Source organism: Dermacentor silvarum, unplaced genomic scaffold (genome assembly GCF_013339745.2).
Source record: "Dermacentor silvarum isolate Dsil-2018 unplaced genomic scaffold, BIME_Dsil_1.4 Seq1019, whole genome shotgun sequence".
NCBI classification, from domain to species: Eukaryota; Metazoa; Arthropoda; class Arachnida; order Ixodida; family Ixodidae; genus Dermacentor; species Dermacentor silvarum.
In genome coordinates, this window is record NW_023605456.1 from 110,829 (window position 1) to 132,865 (window position 22,037).

The 22,037-nt window shown below is 44.1% G+C and overlaps 1 protein-coding gene across 1 annotated transcript in view; it reads right to left on the reverse strand.

Moving 5' to 3' along the window:
* LOC119434349 (ralA-binding protein 1-like) overlaps positions 1-13,364 on the reverse strand; it is a 28,838-nt gene extending 15,474 nt beyond the window's left edge. Inside the window, 10 exon segments of the mRNA XM_037701517.2 lie at positions 2,187-2,388; positions 3,615-3,745; positions 4,462-4,545; positions 4,547-4,581; positions 5,534-5,737; positions 6,267-6,380; positions 8,792-8,994; positions 12,193-12,322; positions 12,827-12,959; positions 13,191-13,364. Of these exon segments, the coding sequence (XP_037557445.1) occupies positions 2,187-2,388; positions 3,615-3,745; positions 4,462-4,545; positions 4,547-4,581; positions 5,534-5,737; positions 6,267-6,380; positions 8,792-8,994; positions 12,193-12,322; positions 12,827-12,917 (1,194 nt within the window). The 5' untranslated portion in view covers positions 12,918-12,959; positions 13,191-13,364.
* Positions 13,365-22,037: the final 8,673 nt, after the last annotated feature.

Below are 22,037 nucleotides of genomic sequence, written 5' to 3' on the forward strand. Positions count from 1 at the left end.
CTAATTATCTACCTAAAGAAGGAGAACAAAATTGTCCCATGCAGTGGCGTAGCCAGGAATCTTTAAATGGGTGGGGTGCACCCCCCCCCCTTCCCCCTGGCTACGTCCCTGGTCTCGTACAATAAAATTGCACACACTTGTATCGTAAGTCTTAACCGAAGTCCTTGGGTGGTCACATTAATTTAGTAAAATTCTGACATTGATATAAAAGTAGCAGAAATAAGTTTATTTGGGAAAAACCTGTACATCTTATTCTACTGTACTCATGAATTAAGTTAGATGAAGTACGGTGTGAAAAGAAATTCAGGAAACGACTTATAGTCACTTGCAGAACTGAACTCCTCAGTGCAGTCCTCCACCTTGTGCAAGTAGCAGATATCAAGCACTCCAACAATATAGAAAAGTGCACCTAATATTTTAACAAACTGCTTTTTCAGTGCTTGAAAAAAAAAAAATGCAAGAGACATAACTTGTAAGTTATGCCTGGTGCCCAGTTTATTAAGATTATAAAAAAAATGTTCATTGCCGTTCAGTAATCTCATAATTCAGTACCTTCTTGGCTTCAACAGAGATTCTTCAGTAATGAGCATCATCACATCTATGATTACACTTTGCTAAAGCATTATTTACTCTTTCAAACTCATAATTGCATGTGCCACTGAGGTTCTTGAAAAAAATAAAATACATGCTGGTAGTATTTTCCTTTCATCATTATCATCAGCATGAATTAATTTTACTACAGGGATAAAGGATCTCCAGTTACTTCTGTCCTGCATAACCAAACCCATCCTAAGCCCCATGAAACTTGTTCATCTCAACAATGCATCTAATCTTCTGATTTCATTTCTCCTCCCTTGGCACGCAAGCTGTGCCCCTGACCTCCTCAGACTCGAAGCCCGCTCAGGGGCATACATACTTTTCAAGCCAGTTCTTATTACCGACTGGTATGTTATGAACATGAAAACACAATTTTTCATTTAAGCATCTTGGTTAGGATGTGAAAACACTATTTTTCATTTAAATATCCTGTTAGGTGCCAGAGGCAGCATCTCCATGTAAATGGAGAAAGTAGCTGTCTCCTTATTATTTTTGTCATAAAAACAGTTTTTATCAGCTAAAAGACACAGATGAAGATCTAACATTGCATGGTGCATTGGCTTGGCGATGCTGCATCCTATATTTTTGCATCAACTCACAGTAATCGAGAGGTATTTGATGGTTGCCTTTTGTCGTCTGTGACAACAACACAACGGCCTAGACCGAATTGATGAGAATTTTCACAAAAACTTACAGCGGTAATACACCTAAACCACTTTCACACAGTTCTGCATGCTACAGACTTTAAATAGGGGTTGGATATTTTATGTAATTGTAGCTGAGCTAATCCTGGAAAGGAATAAAAGCAATGTACCCAATTGGGTAAATTATCTGTACTGCACATTGCACGACTTTCCTAACTCCACTTCTACCACTTAATGTCAACTAGATTATTATTACCCATGCTTTATCACTAATCTGTACTGCTGTCTTTCTACCTTTAGCTTCCCTTCAAGATTCTTTGTAATCTTCAAGTACCGGTCCCATGGATTAGCTCTGGTAGGGTTCAGAGATTAGATACCTTTCTTTTCAAGGCTATTGACAAGCTGCTATTAAAAAAAGACATCATAAAATGTCCTGGAACAACTCACTAGTGGAGGGCTCCACATTAATTTTGGCCACTTGGCATTCCACACGCACCTAAATCAAAGTACACAAAAGCTTTTGCATTCTGCCTCCATCTGAAAGTGGCTGCCGAGGATGGACACCAAACCCTTGCCTTTGTGCCCAGCAGTAAAATGTCATGGCCACTGACGACTTGGGAGTGCTGCAAAACATGCTACAACCCATTTTTATTCTCCGCAATTCCTTCTCATTTTCTTCGGCGTCCCCACTAACATATTTCATCAAGATAAGTGACTTAAAGCTGGATTCACACGACAGGACGAATTGCCTAATCAGTCCACAGACGAGCGTGTTATAGATGAGTTGCAACAATTCATGCCGCAAGCAGGCCATCAGCAGCTTCCTTTTGTACGACATGATTCAGCAGCACTGAGTTACGTCTTGCTCGTCTGCCAACTATGCCAACCTTCTGTCCCATGGCGTGAATCCAGCTCAGTCAGAATCAAGTCACTGCCACAACTCACCTTACGCTTGAGCTGCGTCACGACGCGCTGCACCTCCCAAAGCTGCTCTTCCTTCTGTGGATCCCGGAGGCCCGCGTTGAGCTCGGCATGGATTTCGCTCAGCACTTGCTCCTGCTGGCTCAGCTCCTCCTCTATGGCTGCTGGTGTCTCAGGCAGGTCCAAAGACTGACGCGACGAGTCAGGTCGGATCTTCTTCACATATCTGTGCCAGCCGAAGAAAGAAAACAAACCCATCTGCCCAAGTCTTATCTACCGTGCCTCCAGATAAGATACATGGAACAATGCCATCGCTGCGCTCATGCAGCAGTGAGACAATAGTGTTTTATCTCGTCAGGCTCTCGACACCTTGCTTGCAAACGGAGCAGAAGAGAGATAGACAGTGCATTCCCCATTGCAATGATGACGGACGAGGGGCAGTCCAAGATCGAACAATGTTAAACTTTACGTGCGTGGCTGCAAATTGCAACAAAGGACAAGCAAACAGTTCTTTTCTTTTTTTTTTTTCTTGCCCAAAACAGAATGCGTATTCTGCTTGCATGGATCACCAACAAACCAAGAGAGCTACATTAAATTGAATAATGCATACAGGTACCAATATACAATAAGCTTCTTTTACACTGTTTCACATGTGGTAGTATCAAATAAAAAACTTGCACCAGCAATGCCAAACAATTGCAGCATCCTTGAGCGCATTTAAAATGTGACATCCAGGAAACAAAAGTCGCGCTCTAGTGGCAGCTCCAGCATGCTTGACAGATGACACAGGTGCACGGCTGAGCTTCCATGGAGTCAGAAGTCATGTTCCAAAACTAAGTATAGAATCAGCCACAAGGTTTCTGGAGCCTTGGAGCAGCTCAATAGATTATTACTGCAAATTGAAAGAAGTGCCAGTGACAAAGCTCCAGTGTACCTGATGACAAACATGTGCATTCAAATGTGCACAGGTCAGCAAATATGTTCGCCGACTGACTGATGGAGTTTGATGTCCAAAAAGCAACACCTGGGCTATAAGCGCTGCGGCAGTGTAGTGCTCCCGATTAATTTTGAACATTTGCAGTTCCTTAACATATGCCTAAACTAAGTACACAAGCATTCAATGCGACCACCATGATCACAAATCTAAACTATAACTTAACGCTCCGTAGAAGAGCGTCAAAACCACCGAGGCACTACATTAGGTATGTTCTGCAGCTATCCATGGAGCAGGGCACAAGCTTTCCAGAACCTGTATGCAGTTCATGGAGCCACCATTACTTTTATGCTGTACTTTTAGCACATATTCGGCAAGGGTGAAGATGGCTTCACAATAAATGGATAAAGTACTGTCCTTGCAGACAACAAGCAACATTGAGAATGCTATTTCAATGGCAATTCAATGGTAATAAGCAGGTGCAGGTTCTTTCCTCGATGCATGGTGCTTCAGCTTACTTGATGATTTTCACATCCTTGAAGAAAATCGGTGCATGTGAGAACAAAGCATGGAGAACCCTGTGGCTGATCTGCATGCTCGGGCTCAGCACAACGGAGACATTCTGCAGGTTCATCTTGTTGTGCTTCTCCTGTAAAGTAATAATACAGGAATACCGGTATTAAAACAAGTGCTTTCCACTGCACATCTTACTTGTGATAGCAAGTTATACGTAGTGTTTGCACTTGCTCGTGTAATCTTGTCAGTAGACTTTTATCTGTCTTATATCTAAACATGCGACAACAAAGAGGTGGGAAAAAATGCAAAAGTGTGCAGAAACCTTTAAGGAAACAGCCGTCATTTGCCAAGTGCATGCTGAACGGTGCAAGGATATTGCACCGCGGAAAACGTATAGACTTTACCAAGGTGTGTATTATCTGTGCCTTGCTATATAGAAAGTTCACCAAATGCACATGAAGCAGTGTTTGATGAGCAGGAGCACATAAATCAGCAGCACCATGTACCAAAGAGACTTGAACTTGCTACGGAAAGTCCTTTCAGTTGCAAATTTATACAAAGTGCCTTTAGTTTTATTTGCCGACTTCTTTCTACTACCAAGGCACATAGGCATTAAAGTGAAAAATCATCGTAATATGTTTTAATAGCCTTCTTGTTTCTTATGTTAGCGAATGTAACAATTTCTCAAACAACCATGATATGGGCAGAAGGTTAGTTTGGCGGCTGCTAGTTCAGATGATAAAAAAATAAAAATATGCATTTGTACAACATGTGACAATTCCAGCTTTGACACTACGACGACTGCATGAATAAACATTGCAGCAGAAGGAAAATAAAAAGAAGACTTGCCATGCGGATAAGATTGGTCATGTGCACAAACACCCATGACAGCAGGAGCCGGTTAGGTGTGGGCAGCTGCTCAATCAACTTCTGGAATGGTTTCCACTCGTCTCGTCTCATCTTTGATGGCTGCAATGTTTGAAGCAGTTTCCAGCTTACACACTAAGAATAGCGTACACAGGTATGTCACAAATATTTATCAAACGCAGGAACCATAAGAAAGCTACCATATCTGTACAGATAACACGACTACAACTATAATTCAATAGAGGACACTTGACATCTGTGAGATATTCACACTGCAATGATGTACAACATCAGTTTTATGTTTACTGTAACACAAACAAGCAGTACACGGAGATAACAGTATGGGCATTTGATGTGCACATGTAGTTAAATAAACTACAAGTGCCCAAAAGTTGGGAAGGAAGGGGGAAGGGGTCTGTTACTTTTGCACACAGGTGTTCTTGTGCTGTTCTTTTTCTTCATATCTCACGCACAATTGCAGATAAAGCAGTCTGTTCAGGACTAAGTGTCGTAATTATGATTTATGTGCCAAAAGATGCAGCGGGACAATGTATGAACCCCACTAACAAAGTTTTTTTAAGCAAGAGATGCTCTCCAGAGAATATGAATGTGTTCATTCTTCTCTCTTTTATGCATGTGTGTCATTAAGGGATACACATTAACACAACGAGGAAACAGACTTATTAAGAATGAAGTAGGAAGGATGCAGGGCAGACACAATGTGTGTCATGGACTACAGTGATGCTGTTGCTTCTCTCAATACATACTATACTGTTACGTATACGAGTGCTTTTCATAATAAACCCTTTTAGTTGAGAGTTTCACGATCCATCAGTTTCTCCATCTTTGCCTTTCTATTTTGAAACACTGGTCATAATTATGAACCTGTCTTTTAAGCTGACACAGCAGCATCTATTACCACCCTTGGTTGCTTTGTTAGCATTTTAGACTCAATAACAAACATCTACCAGCTTGCCCTCATTACAAGTCTGCAGTTACCTAAGGATACCACTAATGCCTGCAAGAACAAAAAATTAAAGGTATTGCAGCTTACCAGCAGCTTCCTCAAACTTTGGGCCCAGCTCACTGGTTAGCACTGGGTCTGGCAGCTCACGGAGGAACTGCTTCAGCAGGCTGGCCACCACTTGAGGCCCATGCTCACTCAGGCAGACCTGCTCGTGCCGGTTGTAGGCCGCCCGAAGCTGTTGCACAGTCGACTTCACACCAGACATCCTGTAGATGCCCTCACAGGTCATACCTGCAGAGCAAGAGAAAAGATAAGAGCAGAAATGCCATAATGATGCTTCAAACGTGCAAGGTAATATCCATTACTGCGATGCATGCCTGTGCAGGCCCATCAGCATTAGCTCAGGCAAGCATTGCACTATGGATCACCAACTGCGCTTCGCAAAATTTCCAACAGGAGCATGATGCGCAGCATCAAGGGGCGAGACGGGCACGTGCAGGGGCTCCAGCATTTGTGCTGTGGGTCCACATGGATGCACCTCTATGTAGTCTATTTTTATGTCAAAGATACATACTGTGAATGTATGTACTCCTAAGCCATTAAAGCCATTAAATGGGAGAAGCGCAAGACCCAACTGCAACCTCTGACTTCAACCTCTGCCATAGATGACCCAGTCAATGGTATATGACACAACTGCTAATCAGCATCTATGTGTGCCAACATTTCAGGTACATGAAAGTGTAAAGAAAGAAACACTGCCAGTTTATATGGCTTCTAAATGGTTACTTATAATTAGAAAGTGTGGTTCTTAATCACTGACCATGTTCTTCAATGTAGTCAAGGCACTCCCGCACAATAGCAGGCAACTCAATGCCGTCATCAGACGGGTTCTTTTCAAGCGCAGTCAGTAAGGGAACGCCAAAAATAGGATCCTCTGAAACAGAAACACAGAGAGAGAGAGAAATAACATTTATTAGCACCCGTCAAAAGGGTGACGGGGATCCGAGGCGCAGCTCGGTCCCAGTCACAGAAAATAATTTAATAATGTGGCAATAGACGAATATGAAAATAATACTCGAAGCCAAAGAATACCAAAATTTGGTAAAATGTAATAAAGGTTATTAGATTATTGAGCATGATTGTGTATTACATATTTGAAACCACAATTATCTGCACCACAGAAAATAGACATGTTTATGAAGTTTATTCATGAAATTACATAAGGCAGCCGAAATTTCTGTTGCAGCGATATGTTGGGCCAGCGATATGCTGGGTCAGTGGCCATGGGTAAGTCCAAATAATTGGCAAGTTCGAAGAATCAGGCTCTGAAAAATTGCTCAGCAACTGTATTTCTATTGTTTTGAAATCAGTTTTGCTAAGCTTGGCACACAAAAAATAAATTATTGCTATCAATATGACAATCGTAAAAAAGCTGGGAAAATCTGACCATTTAACAATAAGTTCATCCAATAAATGTATGCAGTTCTGCCACTGGTAGCATAAATTGAATAGAACACAGCACACAAATTAAATAGTAATAAACCATAGACTCAAATTTTTAGGTTTTGGAGTTTCAAAACTATTTCTTCTGCCAACACTTAACACTGATAAATGCAAAGAAATTAACAGAACGGTACCCTGAAAGTAACAAATAGGCACATTGACAAGCTCCAGCTAAAGAGGCCCTGAAGATTCAATACTAAATCAGTTCAGACTGGTAAAGAACTCTTTCAAACTATATTATCATTAATTTGGCAGAAAAGTGTTGATTATTATAGGAGAAAACACTTCCTTTGCTTGAATTTGGCGCTGAAGCCTCAGCACCAATATGTCAGTTTGACGTCGCGAATTTCAAAGTATTTCCTTGTATTTGGGCTGCACTGGCCCAAGAAAAACCTCTCGAACGTTGCTAGGCTTAGTCTTTCGCTCTTTTATAATGCAATGTAGTCCTTCTCAACCAATCAACCATTAACAAGACTCGTGTAGAGACTGTAAAAAGTCACAGGCCTGCGTGGCACAAGAAGCACAGTCACAGCATAAGCTGGTTGAGCGGCGCAAGAGTAGCTCCAATTTCGGCACCACGCACAACAGGGTCTTCGCGGCAAAGTGTCTTCGCCTCGATTTTGACGAGAACGATCGGAACTGTTCGCCCGGTGTCGACGGCGAGCTGCGGCTTGTAATGCTCTCTGCACAGCAGTCTGCTGATCCCGATGATGCCTGGTTGTAGCCGCGCACGTAGCTCTACGATTAGCGTCTTCAGCAGCGGTTTGTACCTTGCGAGGAGACGTCTAACGTGTAGCGAAGAGGTACCCAGAATACGTGGCACACATCTAACATCGGGATAGCGTTGATTGCGCGCCTCGTCTGAATCTCATCTCGTTGGCTGCGCCTGCGCGCGCGGCGGTTGCAGGCACTTTAACTAGATGGCGCCACCATACTGGCGGAGGCTCGGGTCGTCTGCGCCTGCGCGGATGCCTACAGGGCGTTTAAAGGGAATATTTATGCAGCCTGATAGCAAGCGCTTGCGTGGTTCAGTGGTAAAGTATCCTACTCCCACGCAGCGGGCCTGGGTTCGATCCCGGCGGAGAGCGGGTACTTTTTTTCGCATTTCCGGCAATAGCGGTTACAGCCAAACGCCGGGGGCGGCATCATCGTGAACCGAAACGGCTATTGGAATGAGCCCATAACAGCTTATGCTGTAAGAATCCACGACGTCACAGCGAGCTGGTGACGTCAAGCTTCCACTCCTGATAAAAGCCTATTTCCCAACCGTGATTTACTAATACTACAGCTGGAATTACTATTATTATTTAGTGTCCCTTTAAAAGGCCCCTAAGCTGATGCGAGTCAAACATTCGATGGCTGCTCCACCTCCAATCTCCAACCTAAATACATAACTTGTGATAGATATATATATGGTATACAAAAACGTGGAGTCATGCCACTAGGATATATTTCCGAGCATACTTGGCTTGGCCACCAAGCACCTGACCTATAAAAGGAAGACCAGCATTTTGCAACTGCCATCGAGTGGCCTCCCCACGTGAGATTTTGCAGGCTAGCGGCGTATTTGGTGGCACTTATGGACAGCATTCAGGCCACAGTGCCAAGCATGCTATCTACACTTAGTGCCAGGAGCCCTGTCACCCGTAGGCACATGCTGTACGCATCCAGTACTAAAACCTCACTAAATTACTGTATCCCCGAAAGTTTGAGATTGAGAACAGTTTCAGAGGACATTTATAGCTTCCTGATATATGCGTGGACATGGTATCACAGAAGTCAAAAGCTCATCAAGTGCTTTGCAATTTGATAAGCTTTGCGCTTTCTCCAAAGCATACATACCAGCCTTTTCAGCCTTCTTTTTTTTCTTGACAAGCTTCACCTTGCACTCCTTCTTCTTTTTTGAATCCTTGTTGTCTTTCTCGGCATCTTTCTTGGCGTCCTTGGAGTCTTTCGACTTGATGCTTTCTTTGTTTTTTTGAGATTTCTCCTTTTTTTCCTTTCCGGGAAACTTGAATGGAGCCTTACTCTTTTTGCTTTTGCCTCTGAAGTTGCAATGGAAGGATATAAAACCACAAGAGTTATATATGCAATGAACTGAAGCAGCTGTCTCCCATGCTGTGCAATGTTTTGTAACCGTCAGACTATTGCAGTGAACGAGAACATCACTTGTGCCACACATTCATCCATTGTACCAGGGCAGGCACTAGATATAGCAACATGACACAACCTAACATACAGGTAATTGCCAAGCATGCAAAGCAACTCGGCATGTGCCTGGGTTCTTGCTTAAATAACCCATTCTTTGATTACCAAGGATAAACAGTTGGCAGTCTGCGCTCGTGGTGTATTGTGGGTTCCTTCTGCTTGTCCTGGTATTTTCTTGCAATTTTTAACCTTCCTTCAACTTGTCAAGCAACTGCAGAAGTCCTTGAGGTTCATGTTCATATATAGAGTTGACAATTGACAAGCATGCCCATGAATGTAAATTAATACAATTAAAGCAGCCGAGGCAGACTGTATAACACTAAGCAGGATAATGTTCAATGCTGCAAGGTGCAATTACAGCACAACTATGACATGAACCCGTGAAACCTATGCACGAACTCGTTTCCATTTATGGGTTATTGTTATATCTATGCTAATGATAGTAATACTTTAGTCACACATGTACTTTCAATGGCTGTTGAAACTGAAATTCGCAGGCTTCATTAAGGGGGGAATGGATAGCAAACCTAGGCGTTCAGCTACTGCTGCCTCTGTTATTTTTGATGCAAGCTCAATGAAATTCTCCAGGCTGTTTGAAATTGTTATTTACTAAATATATTTTAAACTTGGTGCACTGAGCCGTTCTTAAAATATTAATAAACTTTTTTTTGTTTCTTTATTTCCTGAAGAAACATTTTTGAAAAATTCTTCATAGGTACAAAGGTTGTGGTTGTTGGACATGCAATGGGTGTTCTTCTGAACCAAAAGAATAACTGTAGATTTGACCACTGTTCAGCGAAATAAATTTTTTTCTGAGGACTTAAATTTTATGGTTTTTTCTTAAACAAAAGCTTTAATAAAAAACAAACTTCCAGATGGCAACACATTTTACTTGGTTCAGTAAAATGTGTAAACAATTCACAAAAATTACCATTTGAAAACTGCAGTGGTTGCAGAGAAAATGTTCCTTTTCTGAGCAGAACGCGGGTAAAAATTCGGGTACAGTAACGGTGGGAACGCGGACGTAAACAAATGTCGCGCTAACTCCTGCGACTATCATGGCTCCTTTTGGCCCCGTACTGAACTACTCAAAGCATTAATTTAGCTAGATACATTATGTTTCTAAATGATTATATATGTAAATACATTTAGGCATCCTTTAACAACAAAGCAAATGCCACAGCACATAACACAAACTTGTGCGGTGAGTAGGCGGAGTCACGGGGGTAGGCGCGTTTGACCACAATTTTAAATACCTTCTGTTGTGCATCTGAGGTTGCCACTTGGTGTAAACATTTGCCAAAAGTAGTGGCAATATGTAGTGTTAAAATAAAAAAAATAACATTTTGAGCCAATATTGCCCTCCATCCCCCCCCCCCCCCCTTAAGATCCACAAGCTTGATTGTGTGAGCATGAGCAATGAAGCCAATGGAGCCCACAGATTTGTATGGCTGTTGAAAGTGTGCATCTCACAGGTGTAGCCTAATTTGAAAGAGATAGGGTGAGAACTACTGGCAAAATATAGTACTGATAAAAAAAATTGGTTGAAAAGACTAACATGAGAATTAAAACATAAGAGTTTTACTTGTTATACAAGAGATAGTCAAGATGATTTGCTTTTACTGTAATCTGCATGTAAGGTTTTTCTTTTTTTGTCATTAAATTTGAATGCTTAATCCTTTAGTGCTTATCCTAATAACTGGAATCTGTGCTAATATAATAACAGAAGATGGCACATATAGGTAGTTTTTGCAGCAGTCATGAAAGTTGATTTTCTGATATGCCTAACGGCCACCGTGGTAAGCTCAACTTTATGCACATGTAGCCATTTCCCTTAAATGTGCCTGAACCTTTAAAAAGAGCCATCAATCAGTTAAGGCAAAGCTAGGAGACAAGCAGGTAGCCTAACCAGGAAGCACTTATGATGAAAGGAATATAGCATTAAGGTTTTCTCAAAGGGGGGTGGCATATTATTTACAAGACCCTCTCCTTATCGCTGACATCTGAGGTCATGACTTCCTTGCCAGCAGTTAGCTGCTTGACGTTGAAATGCATTCTCAAAGTTTTAAGTGTGTAATAACAGAATGTAGAGAAAATTCCGCTTTGGGATCACTGCCTCATACAACTAAGAGTAATGGTCCTTGTTAGAACATACAGGCACACACATTTAAGATTCGACAGCATCTAGGTGAGGCTAAACATACCCTCTAAAAATTCTGTATTCTATAAGTATTTTAGTAACCCACTGATGCCTAAAGCAGACCCATCTAGTGTTACTCTGCAGATACTGCAGCATACAACAGAAACAAATTATGCTGCCTATCGGACTAAGATTGTCCTTGATCAGTTTCTTAATTACCTTGAACCTCAGAAAACACAATGCTGTTTTGGCATACCTGCCAACCTGTGAACTTCACAAATGGTAGATATCCCTTGGACACTAAATCCCGTAATGCAGAAGGCAGGCATTGCATGCTTTTTTTTTTTTTTAATGTTTGTCTTCAGCACCCACATGCATATATGCTTCATTAACAATTATTTACCTTTAGACGCAGCAGACAAGGAGCAGCAAACTTGGAACAGATATTAAGATTGTGGTGCAAGTACCATCACAATTTATTAATGCATGCATTTTTGCTATCTTGTACAGCGCCATCTTTTACCCAGCTTAAACACATATCCACAAACCGAATTTGCTTCTCATAAGACTTGATGCAACATTAATAAAATTCTACAATGAGCCCAAATTTGTAAACGTTACAAAAAATTCTGGAGAGTTAGTAGGTGTGCTTTAGTGCACCACAATGTGTGCGCTGCCGCTTAACTAGTAGTCGAAATGCTGCAGTTTAACACAGTAGTCAATCACCAGAGCTCGTTTATAGCAACAGCATGCAAGAGATACTGCTTGCACAATCTCCAAGCAGCATGCTTCCAGTCAAGTGTTACATGCACAACAGTGGCAAACTTCAAGAACTAGTCAATGGCAAGCAAACATATTAAAAAGCAAAACCCCATCAGACTAGGGCACAATTTACCGTGACTCATCCATTTCTCCTTCTGAGCTTTCTCCTTCAAATGCAACATATCCCTTGTCCTTCTTGTCCTTTTTATCCTTGAGCTTGCCAATCAGGAGTTCCTTCTTCGAGACCTTTTCATCATCGCTATCTGCAGAAATAATAATGGCAAATAAATAGTTTGACAGAAGTAAGCTGGTGATGCGGGCTTGTTGGTATGTCATATTGAAATACAAGTGTAGTGCAAGCATGACAAGAACACGAGAAGAGCACATGAACACGCAGACGGAGCACTTGGAACACACAGATAGCCCATAAACACACAAATAGCAGCGTGCATGCGTGTTCATGTGTTCTTCTCGTGTCCTTGCGACGCAACAATTAAGAGACCGGTGGTCTTAACGCTTCACAAATAATCTATGCACATATACGCATAAAACATCACTCTACCAGCAAACCATAACATTCAGCCGTTTGTCCTCCCGATGCACATATAGCTTGACAGCCTTCATATTATTGAAGCCATTTAGTTTAATATCGATAGCTTTTATTGCGGCGAAATTCGAGCACTCCCATTCATCCATGAAACCTGGCTTCTCTACGCATGCAAACCAAAACATTATTATCCATCGAGATACAATGCGCTTTTACTCACAGGTGACATCTCGCTCCTGTCCTTTCCCAACCGCCTCGGACGCGTAAAGCCCTGGGAAGTCTTTCTCGACGTCAGGACTTTCAAAATCCATTCCCACAGCCGGCTAGCAGAACCGGTGCGAGAATCGCAACCTCTGCAAATACGAAAACACGGCACGTGATACAAGGACGTCTCCTGCGATGACATTTTCGATATATATCTTGCTGGTGAACTCATTTGCAAAGCAGCGAATGATGTCACCCAATTAAAAACGAAAGCCGATAGCAGATAACGTATCTCGGTGAGGAGAAAGTGTCAATCACAGGAACGTTGGGAGCGATACGGCAGCTGATAAACGTCGCGCGGCATTATGAGTCAACAGTACCTGAACGCTGTGGGCTTTGCTCACTCACAGGATCGTTTGGCGTTACGACGCGCCGTCGAGTGCCTAGACAAATTTTAAATAGATAATAGAACCAAACTCGACGAACATCTTTAGTTTAGCTCGGGCGCGCCGATGTCTCTGCCATCGAACGCGAGACCGCACGGTCCGGGTTGCCAGCCCGAAAAGCGCGGATAACGCTAGCATTGCCCAAACCATTATTTATTTGTTAGCGCTGTTAGGCTCTTAGCGCAAGCATTCGGAAGAAAGAAAAGAAACTAAAAAGTATCCCGTTTTGCGCCTCTGTTTATTGCGACTGAAATGCGATTTGCAAGTTTCTGTTACGGATGAGTTCAGAAAACATCACCGCCACCTTGTTCAGTTTTCTCTAAAGCAAGCGCAAGAAAAGATTTGCTGTGAACTCAGTTTGCCGAGTGTTAGTAGTAAGTTTACCATTTATCTAATTTGTACTGTTTCATTGAGAAGAAGAAAAAAAAAAGGAAAGGAAATGCCGCGGGCTTTCCAACGCATCTTTGGGACGCATCATCAATTCAAAAGTCTCGCGGCCGTGGAACTAGAAGATGCAAGGCGGGTAAATGAATAGAAAAATATGAGAGTATAATGTTATGATGAAAGAGCTCATGAAGAAAATGAGTTACAACAACAACAAAATGCATGTGGTAGAAATTCGTGCTTCGATGTCGATTACGTGCACGTAACGTTAACAATGCATAAAATATTTAGCACACGGACAAAGAAAAAAAAAAAGTGCGCATCTAACGCCATGTGGAATCGACGTTATGCGAAGCATTATTGACCCCATAAATTACGCGTTTCCACGGTAATGTAGACGCCAGCAATCCGCTTCTTGCGCTCCGCGCCCGTCTTGGCGACGTAGCGCAGCCTCGCTTTTTTCGGTTTGGTTGTCATTTTTTTTTTTTTATAATAAAAGTTGTTCAAATTTGCAAAACTTCAGAAAAGGAAACTATCAAGTTTACAACATTATAGCTGAGCAACGAAAAACGATATCACAATTCTGTAAACTGCATCTAATAACACATTTAAATTGGAAATAACTTAAACTCGTAAAGGCTCATGGGAAACGTCGTCTGCTCGGCGCTTCCGGTTCAACCGCTGACGGTTACGGCACACGATTCTCCGTTCGCGGGGCCGGTCGCGCTTGCTCTCTGACTCTCTGTGCACTTTCATCACAATGTATCGCCCACGCTGCAAATATCTAGAGCCCGTGACGGTCGCATCGATGACTGACCGTTATATCTGAGCATAGGCAGTCATTTAAAATATTTTTTCTAGCCGAATCGACCGAACACGTCAATTAGGTATGCGTGCTGTCGCAGTCGCGGGTTTATCTTGAATGACGAATCGCACTTTCTTGTTCTCAAGCGAATTCTGTTCGCGCCAAAGACAGAACCCACCACAGCTTCGCTGGCTTCCATCGGCACAGTAGTGGAATAGGGATCTCATTTTTTTTTTTTTTTACTTATTACATCTAAGTTTCACTAAGCTGATTTGATCAAACATGCATGATTTAGTAGTGGAGGCGTTAGAGGCGAGCAGGCGGTTCCAATCCATGGCTTTTTCTTGGCACGAATGCATACTATTCAATACCTTGCATAGCATAGCGACCTTAATTTTGTGCTCGATGCAAGATGAGCATGGTGTAGTGGGAGCTAGGATTTAAAAGGTGTAGACCGTAACTTTTCTCGTATATTTTGTGAAAGGTGCACAAGACGAGAAACACTAGCCTCACGATCACAAAGCTGCAATATTACTTATAAAGAGACGTCGAAAGCATATTAAGACAGACTCAAGCACGCGCGGAAGTGAACTGCAGTCGACGAACGCTTCTAGCGCATACCTCACGTTCCATATCTTACATAACTATCACAAAGTGTCCCAAACACAAGGGGTATACTGCAGCTTTGATCGCGTTAAAATGTGTTATAAATTTCTCTAGGCTTTTATGACAATTATTTTGGTGAAGTTGCAGAAAGAGATACTACGTTAAAACATCGTTAAATCATGCATTCCGACCGCGTGGTTAACATTTGGTTATTATGTTCCATGAAATATTATCAGTAACGTGGACAGCAAGTTATTTTAGAAGACAACAAATGCATGATAAACGTCGCAAAACCTATAAAGGTTCGCTGTAAAATTATATAAAATTCCTAATATGTCCTACCAACTTGTCCAAGCATCTACGTTATCAGTGGTATAAAAGTTTGAAAAGCTAAACGTGTGGAAGTTCTTTATCTTTCTTTTTTTTTTTTAAGGAAAGTCAAAGTTCTTAGCTGTGCGCGCTTGCTCAACGCGATTTATCAAGGCCTACGAAAGGCAATCACGTTAGTGTATAACGACGGGCTCTAGCACAAATCTGATATTCACGATTGAAATGTTACAAGATCACTCACATCGTTGATCCGAACAGAATTCACTTGAGAACAAGAAAGTGCGACTGCGACAGCATGTGCACGCACGCCTAATTCACGTGTTCGGTCGATTCGGATAGAAAAAAATATTTTAAATGACTGCCTATGCTCAGATATAATGGTCAGTCATCGATGCGACCGTCACAGGCTCTAGATATTTGCAGCATGGGCGATACCTTGCGATGAAAGTGCACAGAGAGCAAGCGCGACCAGCCCCGCGAACGGAAAATCGCGCGCCGGAGCCGTTAGTGGTTGAGCCGCAATTAAGCGCCGAGCAGACGACGTTTCCCATGAGCCTTTACGAGTTTTCGTCTCACCTACAGTGCACTGGAAAATATACTTCTAGTTCACTGTAGACTCGCCTATTATACACCGCTCCTAAATATACCACTAATGCGGTTTTTGTAAAACCCGTGTAAACACTGCAACAAATCCACGTAATCTATATAAATTGAGATGGAAAATTTGTCCATTTTATTTTTCTTTCCATTTATTTCTATCTATTTACTGCAGGTCGGTGGGGAATAATATCATTGTTTCTGTCACCGAGTATCAAAGCTAGATGCAGCAGAGTAAAACGTCTGTCAAAGCTCCAAGCTCCATGCAGCTGCGGTCGGGTCTTCCGACCGGCGCCGCTCATTCAGGGAAGACGATGGTGGCGCCACCAACCTTTCAATAAATCGCCGCTGCGGTTTATGACGTACATGGTAAGGATGGAAAGGGCGCTAGAAGAAATCAATATTGGGATTAACCTCTCAAGCAAGCGGGCCCAATAGCTGAGCAGCAGCTTCCAGGTTTATTTTTTGCGGACGACATTGTGTTGCTTGCTAACAAGCATAAGTGATATGCAACGTCTGGCTAATATCTATAGACAAAAGGGTGATAATTTAGGATTCAAATTTAGCGTTAAAAATAATGTTTTATGGTATTCAATGAAAACAGTGAACAGTGTTAATACAGGGCCCGGAAATGCCTCGGGTAAAATAATACAAATATCTTGGTGAATGGATAAACGAAGGCGATTGATATATCTGGAGACACAGTAAAAAAAAATTGGCTGAGGTTTAACTCTTGTAAACTTAGTTATCACGAGCGAAAGGTCTGTTCGGCTTGGTTTTGCTAATCTGGCCGCACTTTGCTCCGGTGTTTCAGCAGCCAACATTGCTTGAGATTTCGCAGCCTGCGGTGTAGCTATATCTACTGAATGATTGGATTCAGCTTGCGCTGAAGCGCACGCTCAGATGGCCCAGCCGGCGCGCCATCCATGGCGATACTGAGCGACCAAGCGCCGGCGAAGCAGCCGTTCAACCCTCGCATAGTCACGTGGTACCGCAGGCGAGGCTCCGAGCGAGCTGCGACTCCTCTCCGCAGCGGATCACGTGGCGTGACGTCACACCTGCCACACTTGCGCTCCGGCGGCTCGCGATCCGGCGCCTCAAGGTCATTACGACGCGATGAATGACCTTGCAACACATGGCGTAGTAGAGCTTTCGCTCTAAAACAATAATAGCAAAAGGGAAGAGAGAAATGCAGCCATAATGAAACACAGAGCGCTATGAGGATCAATAGGTATACGAGGTGCTCCGAGGTATGTGAAAAAGTGTAATTTCGGTTTTCCTAGAAGTCAGGGGTACAGTCAGGACTCCATAACAACCAAAGGTCAGTGGAACGACTCGCATGCGGTGCCCACGGGAAGACTACTTATGAAGCTGTGCAGGGCGATATGGGCTGGACAAGTTTTGAAGTGAGGGAAGCTCAGAGTAAAATTGATTTTGAAGAACGACTTACGACTATGTAAGAAAGTAAATTGATTGAGAGAGTGTTCAGGCATTTTGTACATGAAAAATGTTGACTCACAGTGGAGGAAAAGAACTAGGAAGCTTACCAGTATTACCAGTATTACGATTCACTTTGAGCGGATATGCCCGAACCACGTACAACCACGGCATGGGAAACGGCGTGCCTATAACGATCTCGCTCGTCAACATGAAAAGACGTGTCCGTCGTGAGGGTCAGAGATACGTCAGAAACGAAACCTGCCGTGCCGTCTTGCGACCAGCTCTCCCCCGCTGGGGACGTTAACCCCGCTACGGTCACCCACCCTCACTACTTCGTCTGGTTTGCCCTGTCCTGCAGTGGGGGCCAGAGATGGGAAGAGTGCCCGGATGGTGGAGGGTATAAGAAAGCCAGCAAGCAGCCACGTCGAAGAACACTTTTGCTTTGCCCTAGCGTGCAGGTGCATGCACGCTGAACGTTTCTTGTACGTTTTCTTCGGAGCACACCGCTCACCCGTAACCATGTACTAAAATTGTGTTATTTGTTTTTACGTCGCCTCGTCTTCCCTTCGGACCCTCTCCGATGGTCAACCTGGTGGGAACTCCAAGCAGACGCTGTTGAAGGTTTGCCGAACCTCGACCCGTAACCAGGGGTTTATCCATAATTTCGACTTTAGGGGGGATACGAAGTATTGCTTATCTTTTTTTTTTTTTTTTTTTTGAGCGAAAGGCGGGGGGGGGGGGGGGGGGGGGGGGGGGTGGGGGGGTAAGATGTTCAAGGGGCTAGCGCTCTTTTTACCACGTTGTTTCATTTAAGTAAGGCTTAACGCTTTTTTAACAAATGGTGACGGAAAAGCTGCTAATTAGCAGAGGTACACTAATTCACCTTTTAAGCAAGCATATTAAACCGCATCTTACAAGGGAGTTCGTCCTTGTTGGTGCATGTAGAGCTGATGTTGTTGCGCAAACAATACTACAACGAAGGTGGAGACAAGCAGGCCCGAATGAGCGCTGTATAGAAGGCCGAAATGTGTGCCTAGTTTTTTTTTTTTTTATTATAAATTCAGTACTATATTTAAACACCCATGGCATTCTGTCATGGCATTTGAAAATTGCAAGAACATAAGGGACAGCATTTAGAGTTTTCATTTGATTTCACGAAGTTTACTCTTTTTTTTTTTCTATGCAGTGAAGCAAGTCCTTCATCTACAAGTCTTATTGAAAGAACAAAGTGTAGACGTTTTCAAAACTAAGTACAATATCGCTTTGCACGAGAAAAAAAAAATACCAAGCACAATAGGCACGGAGAAACCATCATACGCACACCTTGTAGTCTCCGGGTTCTCTCAAGCGGCCTTTGTCGTAAGGCTTAGGCTTGACGGCCAACTCCCTTGTGCTTGCCTTGTACTACCGGGGTTCGGCGGTACAAGGACAGGCAGAAACACGACAACACACGATAGCGTAACAAGTATAAAAAGGGTTTATTGCTCCATGGGAATTCGCGTGGAAGCAGGCTATAGAGTCGACCTCGACGTTTGTCGGGGTCGATAGTGGTCGAACGAGGTAGGGCGCGACACAGGAGGGGAACGAGATGGTTACCTGAGCTACTAGTACACTGTACCTGAGCTCCGTCCATCGTCGCGGCTCGCAGTCGTCTCCATTTCTCCGGCGTGCGGCGGTCGCGCCGATCGCGACCGCCCCGCCTCGTTCTGGACTCGGTCCAATGAGCGCGGGGCTCCGCGTACACGTCACCGCTGCGTGGTGAAGCCACCGAAGCGGTGGAAACTGAGGGGGACAACGAAGCGGTAGACCGGAGATTAGTTAATCTCTGGAGGAAAAAGAAAGGGCTTGAGGACCGACTTCGACAGAAGAGATGGGCTCGAAATATCAGGAAACAGATAGCGGTTTTAAACAAGGAAATTGAAGAGCACGCAATCACGCTCACGAAGCAAGATTGGGGGAACGTCTGCGATCAGATGGAGAGGAATATGAGTACCGCGGGGACGTGGCGACTTCTTCGCCACCTCTTAGATCCGGATAGCACAAAGTCAGCGTCCACACAACAGCTGGAAAGAATGGCGCATCAATTTGATGGCACTAAGAAAGAACTCTTAGAAGAAGTTAGGAATAGGTACATCAATCCCGCCGGACTTGAACCCCTCCCGGCCTAGGGAGGGGGAGAGAATTCGGAATTCGACGCCCCGGTCTCCCTGGCTGAGGTCAGAGCAGAGATTAATCGGCTAAGGACTTAGCGGCAGGGCCGGACAGAGTGACCAACAAAATGCTCCGTAACTTAGACGACAGCTCAATCGCCAACCTCGCAACGTACATGCAGGAGTGCTGGGAGAAGGGGACGATACCGCAGGAGTGGAAACTCGCCGACCTCATTTTCATTCCCAAGCCGGGTAAAAAACTGGGCTTCGAGAACCTCAGGCCTATATCGCTCACCTCCTGCGTGGGTAAGCTTATGGAGCACGTCGTTCAGACGCGGCTCCATAGGTACATGGAGGAAAATGGATTGTATCCGGACACCATGATCGGTTTTCGACCAAAGCTGTGGGCATGCGACGTGATGCTGCAGCTCAAGGATGAAATTATAGACAAGCAAACGCGAGACACGAAAGTGATCGTGGGGTTAGATGTGGCAAAGGTATTTGACAACGGGAGGCACGTGTCTATCTTGGAGAATTTGAACTCACTCAATGTCGGGAAGAAAGTGTACCATTACATCAAGGACTTTCTTACCAACAGGAAAGCCACTCTCAAGATAGGGGAAGAATCGGAACATTGAACAGGGTAACGTGGGGACGCCGCAGGGCTCGGTTTTATTACCTACACTCTTCAACATTGCGATGTTGAGACTCCCCGAACAGTTGGGGGAAATTGAGAATCTAAACCACACCATATACGCGGATGACTTAACATTATGGATGAACAAGGGCAGTGATGGGCAAATAGAAAGTTCCCTGCAAATTGCAATTGACATCATCGAGGAGTACCTGAAACCCAAAGGACTTAGATGTTCGGCCGAAAAGTCGGAAGTACTGTTCCTAATGCCCCCCGGAAAACGACGGCTTTACCAAAAGCGCGAGGCTGGCATCCACCTGTACGTCAACGGCGCAGAGATCCCCGGGTTCGACAGTATCCGCGTCCTCGGGCTGAGGATTCAGGCAAACCGGAAGAACTATGAAACGCTTGCTAGGTTAGAAGCCAGTTCAAATCAGACGTGTCGTCTCATCAGACGAATAGCGAACAGGCACGCTGGGATGAAGGAGGCGAATCTCCTGAGGCCAGCGCAAGCCTTCGTAATCACTAGGATAGTGTATGTGGTATCCTACCTCAAGCTCAGTGGAGCAGAACGGAACAAACTCGAAATCATTATTAGGAAAAGTGTCAAGGTCGCGCTCGGACTCCCCCAGAACACGTCCACCGACAAACTGATGAGGCTAGCGGTATCGAACACTCTCGAGGAACTGATTGAGGCTGCCCTTACCGCGCAGCATCAAAGGCTACTTGGATCTAAAACGGGGAGGAAATTTTTAGAGAAATTGGGCTACGAGCCCAAACATGAGCAAGTGCGCTCAAGAGACATCCCCAGACAGATCAGGGACAAGATAAAAATACCTCCGCTACCCAGAAACATGAACCCTGCCTTTCACGACGGCAGACGTAAAGACAGGGCAGAGGCATTACAAACTAGGTATACTGGTCGACAGGACGTCATGTATACGGGCGCTGCAGAATATGACAGCAAAGCGGCATATGCGGCCGTGGCGGTTAGAGAAGATGGAACACCAATGGCGTGCTGCACAGTCAGTGGCGTCGAGACGGTTGAATCTGAGGAAGTGGCCATAGCCTTGGCCGTCAGCCAAAGGAGGGCAAAGGTGGTCATCAGCGACTCCAAAAACGCTGTGAGAAATTACGAATCGGGGAGGGCGTCGGAGACTGCCATCCGTATATTAAACAGGGACGGGGGACCCAGACAGCTTGTTCTGCTCGTTTGGGCACCATCTCACCAGGGACTTAGAGGGAACGAGGAGGCTCATTCGGTCGCCCGAGGTCTCACTTACCGGTCGACCCCCGGAACCTCCCAAGTCACCGAAACTATAAACAGAAGAGAGGATATGCGCGCATACCAGGAAATCACAGTATACTACAGACTAAATCGACAAATTTACCCGGCAGCGGACAGAACACTCACTAAGAAAAATGAGGTTATGTGGAGGAAATTACAGACGGGGTTTTTTCCAAACCCCGTACTCTACGGCAAGTGGCATCCAAGAGTGTTCGATTCAAATTCTGTGATGAGGCAGCAAATCTGGTTCACATGGTGTGGACATGTCCGTCTAAGCATGATAGCTCGCGCACTCTAGAATCCTGGGAGGCTTTGCTCCGCAGCCCAGACCCCAACGTCCAGCAGGACATCATCGGTCAAGCCCTTGCTGCTGCTGTGTCTCAAGGTATTCCGGCCGACGGCTAGGGGCGACGGTGGAGAAGTATTTCTCTCCCGACGTTGACTGGTGTTTTTTAATAAAGTTGTTCCTCCTCCTCCTCCTCGCTTTAGCATGGATTATATTTTCACTGCATCCCGTAAAGAAATCTTAACCAATTACCTTCCAGAA